This window comes from Eptatretus burgeri, chromosome 14 (genome assembly GCF_056783735.1).
Source record: "Eptatretus burgeri isolate ZD-2024b chromosome 14, Ebu_testis_v1, whole genome shotgun sequence".
Classification (NCBI taxonomy): Eukaryota; Metazoa; Chordata; class Myxini; order Myxiniformes; family Myxinidae; genus Eptatretus; species Eptatretus burgeri.
In genome coordinates, this window is record NC_140974.1 from 61,141,504 (window position 1) to 61,152,179 (window position 10,676).

The 10,676-nt window shown below is 42.7% G+C and overlaps 1 protein-coding gene across 3 annotated transcripts; it reads left to right on the plus strand.

Moving 5' to 3' along the window:
- Positions 1–433: 433 nt before the first annotated feature.
- LOC147013363 (uncharacterized) lies at positions 434–10,021 on the plus strand. 3 transcript variants are annotated; one of them, XR_015051298.1, is made up of 3 exons: positions 434–654; positions 1,438–1,502; positions 7,995–10,021. XR_015051298.1 is itself a non-coding variant. In XM_085855123.1 (2 exons), exons 1-2 carry the CDS (start codon positions 616–618, stop codon positions 9,564–9,566), a joined length of 1,611 nt encoding a protein of 536 aa, XP_085711249.1. In that variant the 5' UTR covers positions 434–615; the 3' UTR covers positions 9,567–10,021. The 3 variants fall into 3 exon arrangements, 1 of the variants encoding a protein (XP_085711249.1); XR_015051297.1 differs by lacking the exon at positions 1,438–1,502 and adding an exon at positions 6,870–7,044; XM_085855123.1 differs by lacking the exon at positions 1,438–1,502.
- The last annotated feature ends 655 nt before the right edge of the window (positions 10,022–10,676 follow it).

Below are 10,676 nucleotides of genomic sequence, written 5' to 3' on the forward strand. Positions count from 1 at the left end.
GAGCAAGTTATCAATAGATTAAAATAACTAATCAGAAATTTACTAACACAGTCGCTAAGTCATCAATAGATTAAAATATCTAATCAGACATTTTCTAACACAGCACAAAACTTATCAACAGATTAAAATATCGAATCACACATTTACTAACACAGCACCAGTCCATGGCCCAGTGCAATTGGAATTGTCCCAGGTAAATGACCACAATGTATTAAATAGTAGCAGGGATGCCCAGCGTTGCCGGGCAAGGTCGTGGCCACCCTTCCCACCCCTTCCCCTCACTCCTCCCACCCCTTCCTCTCTCTATCCTCCCACCCCTTCCCCTCCCTCCTCCCACCCCTTCCTCTCTCTCCTCCCACCCCTTCCTCTCTCTCCTCCCACCCCTTCCCCTCTCTTCTCCCACCCCTTGTGCTCTCTCATCCCACCCCTCCCCCTCATCCCACCTCTAACAGGAAAGATGGAAGTTTGAATCGTGATGTTACATTGTTGGGTTGACCAACTGTCTGGATAGAGCTGAGGTTGTGGAACATCACATGTGGATAGTTGTGGACCCACTGTTTGGAGACATTCTGGGCTGAAAGGGTTGAAACCCCAAGGGAGAATGGATCCCAGGTGATGATCGAGGCATTTCGAAAAGTTATTCATGACCGAAAGGTGAATATAGTTCTTACTTTATATAAATTCATTTCGAGGTTTGCAATTGAGACAAAGTTCAGTTTCAGGTGTTGTACAATTATTATCAAGTACAAACAGGCTTTAAATGTTGATGTAGTACCTTTGGAATTGTGTGTGTGTGTGTGTGTGTGTGTGTGTGTGTGTGTGTGTGTGTGTGTGTGTGTGTGTGTGTGTGTGTGTGTGTGTGTGTGTGTGTGTGTGTGTGTGTGTGTGTGTGTGTGTGTGTGTGTGTGTCGTTGATTGCTATCTCCATAATTTGGGTTTCAGAAGGTGAAACGGAGTCATCACACGACTGGAAGTATCCACTTCGTCTTAGTGAATAATCTCAATTCATGGGCTCAGTTGTGAAGTTTTGTTTATGAGAATTTTTCAGGATCGTCACGATGTGTGTGTGTGTGTGTGTGTGTGTGTGTGTGTGTGTGTGTGTGTGTGTGTGTGTGTGTGTGTGTGTGTGTGTGTGTGTGTGTTTGTGTGTGTGTATGTGTGTTTTGTTATTGTCGCTCCACCGATTTTGGTAAAAACTGTTCCAGATGGCTATGCAAATCTGCACATGTTTCCAGCACATTTTATTTTTTGAATGTTGTCCTCTATTGGTGGCTATTTTGGATTTTGTCCCAAACATAAAACAATCTTCTCCAGAACTCCGAAACTGACACTAAACCATTCCCAGAAAACGTATGAATGTGGCTCCATGTGGTTGCCAGATTTGGAAGGCTTGGAAGCCGACAGCACTGATCCCAGTTCTTTATTATTTTGTTTCAGGATAGCCTGGAGGTATGCATCCATGCCTATGAGCTGTCTAACGCTGGGTTTGAATCCCAACCCAGGTATGAACTGTCATCTTGGTGTTCCACATGGAGTGCATGGCATCAATGTGTGCACAGTCCATCAGGACATTAAGCCTGGTGTCCTGTCTGCTAGGATTAGTTGGTGTATTTTATAGATACCACAGTGTTCTTCATGATCAGTAGGCGAGTTATTGCCAGCACCCTGAACAAATGACAAATTGCTGCCCAAATCACTTTCAATTGAACTTCAGACCTGGCCAGCTGGTTTGTGAAAGACTTGGATTCTATATGCTAGACAACACCACAGTACAACCCAAGCACACAATTTTCACTCGTGCACTTCCTTCGAGTGCATTTCGTATGCCTGCAAAGTTTCAGGCTGTTAGGTTTCATGGTTTTGGAGTTGTGGAGGAGGCACACACACACACACACACACACACACACACACACACACACACACACACACACACACACACACACACACACACACACACACTGGAGTATAGATATAATAGTAATATACTGGATATTGTTATACCCACGATCGGTCTAGGAATGACTGACCCATGTGGGCTGTCAACTGGCCACGACCACCAGCCAGGTTTGACGCCCCAAATCAGGTTTCCACGCCTTAAGTCCCGATACCTTATCAAAGGGCACAAAGCTGACCGAGAGTTATCTGCTCGCACGGTGTGCCAGTCAGACGTATAACCGAGCAGCTGGTTCTGACACACCATATGTTACTTTACTAAGCGCTAACCTCTTTTCCCCAATTATGGACCTTAAGGTTGTTGATCATGTAAACTCAACCAATCGTAGAGCAAAAAATAGAGGCCAGGCATGAGCCACAATAAACAACCGATATTCCCCCAAATTACCCATAATACAATTCCAAGCAATGCAGATTCCTTAACAGTTCTTATCTTAGGGTCAGTTCATTCACTCGACAAGACCACAGTACAGGGAATATGCTGCAATCAATGACGTGGAGAGGTCATTCTCAAATCGGAGGCAAGCTGTACAGGAGTCCAAACGCAGTGTTATCTGCAGCTGTCTGGTGTAAACTGCTGGAACCTGGAGGTCCCCCCCCCCCAAGCTCCGTAATTGTGTCTCCCTTAATGCTCTCATTGCTTTTGGGGATGAAATGTTCACAGCTCCGGTTGTCTCCCTCCTGCTATTCCTCCAAACAGCTATGTGTCTCTCAGAGCAGCTGTCTCACCAACTGTGCCGCTCCATGTAAGCTGCCTCTCTTTCTGTGCCTATCCACATAAGCTGACTCTTTTTCCAAGCAGCAGTTAACTAAACTGCATGTGAGATAACTGTCATTTTTCCCCGCTCTCTTGGTGACGCTAACTGCAGACCTCTTCAATGCAGATTCGCCCCGTACATCAGCCCTGCGGTAACACTGTTGCCACACCTGCACATTCTCATGACTTGAGCTGCAAGGTGCTCGTGCGCGCTTTGTAAAGACTCTTAAACTGAGGAAAACAACATTAAAAATGTGCAGCCAGAGGTTTGAATAGGAAAAGAAAACACAGTCGGGTAAGGAAAACAAACATCTCATTGCACATATGCGACACACATATGTAAATACATATATATATAATAGTGTTGCGAATTCGCGCCCGCCGGCGTGCGGACGGCCACGTCACTCGAATCGCGACCGCGTCGCCCACCGGACGGACAATTAAGTCGTGACCCTCCGGGAACTATTGCCCAGAGCCAGTCACGGGTGGGCCTTTCAACCTCACCACAATCGTGCCAATCAGCCACCTGCGTAGGATAGGGTTGTTCACCAAACTCGACCTACCTAAGTACCCACGCGGATGGTAAACCGGGTAATCGTAACTCGCCGCAGGTCGACTCCGGACACGAGCCACTTGGGCGGCCCGTTCCGTACTATCGGGATAACCGAGCGGTGTTATCGTCGACCTCGACAGTTCAGATTATCTACCGGGTGTTTTGCACCCACTACGAACCCTTTACGTGAAGCAGGATGGAGGGTCAATAAAGAAAAGACGAAGCGAAACGGGAAAACAGTTCACACAATGCACATTTATTTCCTGGCACAGGGAAAGCACATATATACAGCCATACAATCAAAATGCACATATAGCAACCAAAACAAAAGCAACAACAACGCAGAGTTACTACTGACTACGCGCACACATGGCAACACTGATACAGTTCTACTTTACAGACGGCGTCAACACACATTTACACAAAAGCAAAGGAAAGAAGCCACCCTCATAGACAAGGAGGCAGACAGGCCTGTAGGCCAATTGTGCGCGTGACCTGGAGGAGCGGCCAGGTCCGCGAGACCGGGGGGGGGGTCCTACCCGTGTCCTCATGACGCGTTGACGGGCGAGCCGCAGATGCGGCCGTGTGGCTGTGCCCCGACTCCGTGCTCCTTGGCGGGTTTCGTTGGTGCGACGTTTGGAGTGGGGTGGGAACGGGGCCCCCTTTTGCACTATCTCAGCGTGGGGGAAAGGGGAATTGTTGATGCCCTTTGGGAGGGAGATGGCTGGCTGGCTTGGGTCCTGCACCGCGACCTCGTCGCTGACCGCCGTCCTTCTCGCCTCGGACCCGAGCTCCTTTGCCTCTTCCCGCAACTCTTCTCAGCCAACTCCAGAACCCAACTCTCTCGATGACACTCTCTTCCCCCGGCTCTCTTCCACTCTCCAACCAAAACTGACTCACTCTGCCACGATTCGCCTTGCGCTCACCGTTTTATAGGCTGGCAGGAGCAGCTAATATGCAAATATTCGGATCAGGATGACCTTGGGGGCGGAGCCACGCTCGGCCATTGGTCGGAGGAAATGGGAGCATGAACCTCCCCTGATCCTAGAATTTGCATACATCGATTTCACACAGACGCGCCTGGAGGCAGGGCCAAGCCACCCCGCGCTTGCTAATTGGACGGAGGAGAAGTGGGTGTGTAGCGTTATTGATCCAAATTTTCCCTCGGAAAGGCCGCTATTTGTGCTCGCGGCTCGGTGCGCTCGGCACCAATCGCCGAACGGGCCCGAGACAGCCCGACGTTCAGTGTTCACAGGTTGTGCAGGAATGGCCATAGAAGGAGAGAGGTGAAGGTGGTGGAGGGTTTTCGGTAGTGGTTGATGATTATGGTGCCGTTGGGAATGGCGGTGATGCGATGTTTGCGGGATTGAGTTGTGAAGGTAAAGGTCGTGGCTGTTGGCGTTGTTGTTGTTGTCTGAGGGTTGGAGCGTGGTTGTAGTTGGTGACAATGGCTGGCGTGGTGGTTAAGGTGGTTGTTGTGTGATGGCGGTTGAGACGTGGTTGGTTCAAAATAATGATAGAACAGAAAAACGCCTCACTCAAAGGATCGCAGCCCGAATGAATCACATAAATTCCCTCTATACAACGGGTTTGGGCTAACTACACATGTACTTAGAGATATCTCACCTACAGGCCCTGAATGGTGGTTTGCGAATTTCCACAGCCGTAACAATATATACTAGCATAACCCACGCTCTGCGCGACATGTTGGGGTGGGTGTGTTTGAGAAAGGAACTGATGCAGAGTATCAGTAGTAATTTTACTTTAATGCAGTAAGTGGAATACGATTTCACTGTTTCAGAACCATTTTATTTACTTTTTTTGTACCATGCACCTCATATGGTCTTTTAGATAATGTAAGCCGAATATCACGTTACTCGAGCGCATAACAAAGTCGAAGATAGTGCAACACGAAACCACAAACTCAGAAATAATATATAAGATATATATATATATATATATATATATATATATATATGTATATATATATGTATATATATATATATATATATATATATATATATATATATATATATATATATGTATATATATATGTATATATATATATATATATATATATATATATATATATATATATATATTTCACAAATAGTATGTCACACTTATCGAAACAAATGATAAGAAATAAATATCCTTCTGCTAAACAGTTTTATTAACCCCGAAAGAACATTCCCACAACAATATTGTTCCGGTTTCCGGAGACCCCTGGGAGATGCATCCTGTACAAACACATAAGGGATCCCTAATGTAGTTATATCTGTTGTAATTTTGTTTTGCTAAACCACCCTCCCCTCATATCAGTGAAGAGGGAAATGCGTTGTGTTTTTGTGGAAGATTCAAACCCTTTTGTGATTCTTCTCCATATAACTCATCTCCCTCCGTCTTTCTCTCTCTCTCTTCTTATCTCTTTCCCCATCTCTTTCCATCTCTCTCTCTTTCCACACCTCTGCAGCACATCAATGCACGCTTTGCAACACTCTCAATTACACTCAAATATTAGTCAACATCACAACCAACACTACAAAACCAACATTGCAAACCACCATTACAAATAAAATCCACCCGTGTCAGCATAAAGTGGTGCAGATCACGATTACCAATCCAATCAAGAATATAATAGCACAGCGCAAACATGCAGCACCAGCAGGTGGGCGGTCCTGCAGCGAGACATCAATGGCTGATGCCTGACCCGAGTCATAGGCTCCACAGCGGGAGCTGGGCTCGGCCATTGAGCATCACATAGAAACAGAAATGGCCCATTAAGGAGGTAGCATCCACGAAGTTTCAGCTGCACTCGAGGCTGCTCTGGTCAAAGGCCGTGCCTCTTACAGGAACCTTATAAGCCGGTGAACTCAAGGGCTCGAGATTTGCTTGTGTCTGGGGAAATTGAGGAGTTAAGGCTGAACCTGTGAGTACAGCCCTGCGAGGACTAATGTCCTGGTGATGCGGTACAGCTGAGAGCTGACAAGCCGCGGAGTTTCCCTTGATGCGCTGGCCAAACACATTGTTTACACAATCTATCTCTGGCTTTCACTACTTTTAATTCGTTCACTTTGAGCGCACATGCGAATTTAACAATTAGCCCTCGTCCATTTTTAGGGCTGGGTTTTTGACTCGCATCTCACGCTTTCCTCCAAAGCACTACATACAAGCATTCACCTGCACCGCTCCCAACATTGCACATCACATCCTCCACTCGCCTCTTCTTTCTCCACCTCCCTCTTCTTATATTGGGGCAAACGTAAGCCCACTGGCTTGTGCCGGGTAAGCAAGAGGCTGACCCTATGCCTAATATAAACATAATTTCTTTCTCTGTCTGTCACTCTTACTTATCTTGTTTCCCTGGAATGATTGAGGTTCCTGTTGTGTGTTGTGATGTTGTGATGTTGAGTGCAATGGAGAGTTGCCACAAAGTCCCTATGCACACAGTTAGAATGTAGTTCGAATTTATCTGTATGCTTCCCTCCATTCTCCATACAAATTTGAATATTTCCCCATGTTCTTCTTGACATCTTCTTCCATGTTGAGGGTTGGGGGTCATAAAAGCATCCCCTGACAGCTGTTTTCATGTCTTCAACTGTCAAGAATCAGCTATCCTGCTAAGAATCAGCTATCTTCAGCTCTCTTGCAACAAGATGGTGCACCAGCACATTATGCTCTCGCAGTTCGAGAATATCTCGCCGACTAATTCAGTGGACAATTAATTGGAGGAAGATCTGAGATAGTGTGTGGCCTCCTCGAAGTCTGGACTTGATAACGTGTGAGTAGGGTGAATATACTGATTCTGGCTCACTTTCCCCCATGTTAATGAATGGGGGATTCTTAGCGATTCTTATTTTTTTACCTAAAAATAAACCCCCTTTTTATCCCATCCTGTTGAATTCTCTGCTGTTGAAATATCTAAAACATGTAAGTGAATGGAGATTTTAATAGTCTCCCCATTTTAGCCTAGGAGCACTTTTTTTTTCAAATAACCAATGCATATTGTTTAGCTCACTCATTGAACCTATAAAGATTTGTTCATTCTCAAATTCCTTCAATAGTTTAATTTTCTTTGCACAATAATCCCCATCTAAAATATTTATAAATAAAACATTTGATTCTTTATAATTTTCAAGATACCCCTTTTGTGTCATTATGAAATGATATACTTCTCTTCATGCTCTCATCTAATTACATCCTGAGCCTCAGATTATTTTTTTGCATAAGCCATGCCCACTTTACTAAGCCCCGCCCACTTTTACTAAGCCCCGCCCTCTTTTGTGAGGACCACATACTCTTACATCATTTCCTGTTAATCGATTTTCCAAAGAATTCTCCATTTTGAAAAATTTTCTCCATTCTAACAACATCTGACTCACAAGGCTTGCCTGGGCTTGCCCAGGGAATTTTCAAAGAATTCTCCATTTTGAAAAAGGAAACCATAGCAACCAGTCTTTCTCTATAAAAGCTTCAAACCCAGTCTCCATTTTAAACATTTTTTACTTTTACTGACAATGGAGTGCTGTGCTGGGCTTGAGTGGGATGACTTTGGAGTTCCTTGGAGTTCTAATACTTGTATGGAACTAAACCTTCAAGTTGATGAACTGGATTCAAACCTCTAATCTATTGAGTTAAGATTTTATTTTCCTATTTGCAGAGTTTGATTTAAGCAGATAATCATTTAATAATTAAATCACTTAATTAATACATTATTATTTTCTCTCACAGGAAATTGTATCTGAAATACAAAATGAAAATACTGATTTTGCCACAACTTGGGGCGAAATTGTTGGCTTGGTTGAAGACCTTGTGAGCGACCAAGACCCACAGAACGAGTTCGTCCTTGATGACCCAACCAAAGAGTTATACCTTGGAGACCAGCAAAATCCTGAAAAAGAGTTTTACAGCAATAGTACTCATTGTGAGTTATCAAGACAATACCCACTGAACAAGATATACCTTAATGAGCCAGAATACAAGTTTTACCTTGAAGACTCACAAATTTTGAAAAAATCAGTAAATGAGTTCTGCCTTGATGGTTTAAATAACTACCTTGGAGACTCGGGAAAAGGGTTCTGCCAAGATGGTTCTAAATATGGAACCTACCTTGGAGACTCACAAATTTCAGACATTTTGAAAAATGGAGATTTCCTTGATGATCCACAGTTATACTCTGTGAGATCTATCACTGAAACCCATAAAAATTGGAATAATGGGGTTTTCCTTGATGATCCACAGTTATACTATGTGAGATCTATCACTGAAACCCACAATATTTCTGGAAATTGTGGTTCTACCTTGGAGTCTTGGATAGATGGTTATATTTTTGGAGACTTGAAATGTGGGTTCTGGCTTGATAACTCACAAGGTGATACATATCTTGGAAACTCAACAGAAATGTGGTTATACCTTGGAGACTTGGAAAGTTGGATTTATTTTGGAGACATGAAATGTGGTTTCTACCAAGACTCTTGGGGATCTCAACCTATCGATGTAGTTCTTTGTTGGATGGTGCTTGATGAGAGCAATATCAAGAAAGTTCTGGGAAGAAATCGAAGAAATCTCCGAGCCGTATCCCTGGATATATCACGTGCTTTTGACAGAGTCTGGCACCCTGCCCTGCTCACCAAACTCTCTTCCTATGGTATCCAAGGCCATCTCCACTCATGGCTTGCAGACTTCCTCTCCTGTCACAGTCAAGGTGTGGCCCTAAATGGAGTTCTTTCATCCCCCCTTCCTGTCCAGGTTGGAGTTCCTCAAGGTAACATTCTGGGCCCTGTTTTTTTTATGAGAGAGAGGGCCCATGAGAAATTTACACTATATTCATTTGGTGATAGAATGGGAAAGGGGGCTGTCGAAGGTTTTATTCCTGATATGTCAACGGGAACAAACACAGACCCTGGATATACTCAAAGGAAAGAAATGTATAATGATGATACAAAAGCAGTTAATAGTTTTACTGTGGCTGTTCCTCTTAAAGGTATATTTGGATTTTGTGATCATGATAAAGTTCTGTATGGTCTTAAAATTAGATTTCAACTACAAAGGAATGATAATGAAAATAGATTACTTTTTGGTGTTGCTAGTGCTTTTGGTGATCAGAATAAATTTGTAATTGATGAAATGAGTTGGTATATTAGTGAATATACTCCTAATCTTAAAACAGAAGAGATGTTGAACAGAAGACTTAACTCAAAGGAACCACTCAGTGTATCATATCTTAAAAGAAGATGTCAACACATTAAACTAAACCAAACCACTCACACGTGGAATTTGGGTGTTCTTGAAGGAAAGCCATGATATCTGTGGATCATTTTTTAAAAACCAGATGGTGATACTGTGACTGATAAGAATAATGCATTGAGTGATGATGCTAAGGTGAAACAACTTCGTGTTTCTCGAGATGGAACATTTTATCCATGAGATAGATTCAAAATTAATTGGGAAAAAAATGATTTTGCTGAAGCATCCAAGTCTTACCAAAAGGTGTGTGAAAGTAATGGAAATAAAGAACCTATTTTGGATATGACAGCATTTAAAAGCTTGTATACAATCTATGTGTTTGACCTGAGTGCTCAAAAGGAAACTATAAAGTCGAATCAAGTGGATACTTCCCTATTCATTTAAAGAGGAGAGAGTGAAGAAGTTGATACATATTGTTTGCTTTTGGAAGAAACAGAATTACAGATTAATACAGATAATGGTGTTATGATTAGTCTTACATAATTTTTTGTATAATAAATGAGTGGCAATGTACCAACTGGGGTATATGTTAATCAAATCAATCTTAATAAACTATCATCTTGTGTTCAAAATCAAAAGCCTTGTATGATTAACGTTAATACAATTCAGAGAAAAGGAGCAGTACGAATTGATGTTTTGCTCACAAGAGAACAGGTTAAAATCTTGAACGATACTGACTCACTTAAAATAAAAATGACAAAACCAATGTTGAAAAAATATTCAATTAGAGAGACAAGTGGAGGATTTCTCAAATTTCTAATTCCTTTATTTGCTGGTTTAAGTGCGGTTGGAGCATTGACAGGTGGTATTTCAACAGTGGTGATAACTGCCAACGAAAGGAAGGCTCAACTCTGGGCTCAAAAATAATTGGAAAGACATAACAAAGAGTTGGAGAAACAAATTAGTGGAAGTGGTGTAATTGTAGATTTTGCTGAAAAACTTGAAAGTCTGCCTGATAAAGCGAGATTGTTAGTTGGAGATATGCTTTCTTCTATCGCACAAGCAGGTGTAAAATTAACTAAAAGGGGTAATGGATTATATCTTTCTAATAAATAAATGAGCATTGATGAGTGGTTTAAGGAATTTGGAAAGAATACAACATCAAATTACAACTTGTAAAATATTGTAAGAAATTAAAAATTCATAATGTGGTTATTTGTATGAGAG

Bases quoted from the DNA above. Each gene is read 5' to 3' on its own strand.
- LOC147013363 (XM_085855123.1), top strand. From the start codon at position 616: ATGATCGAGGCATTTCGAAAAGTTATTCATGACCGAAAG. The intron at 655-7,994 runs GTGAATATAGTT...TTTCTCTCACAG, and splicing joins AAGTTATTCATGACCGAAAG to GAAATTGTATCTGAAATACA.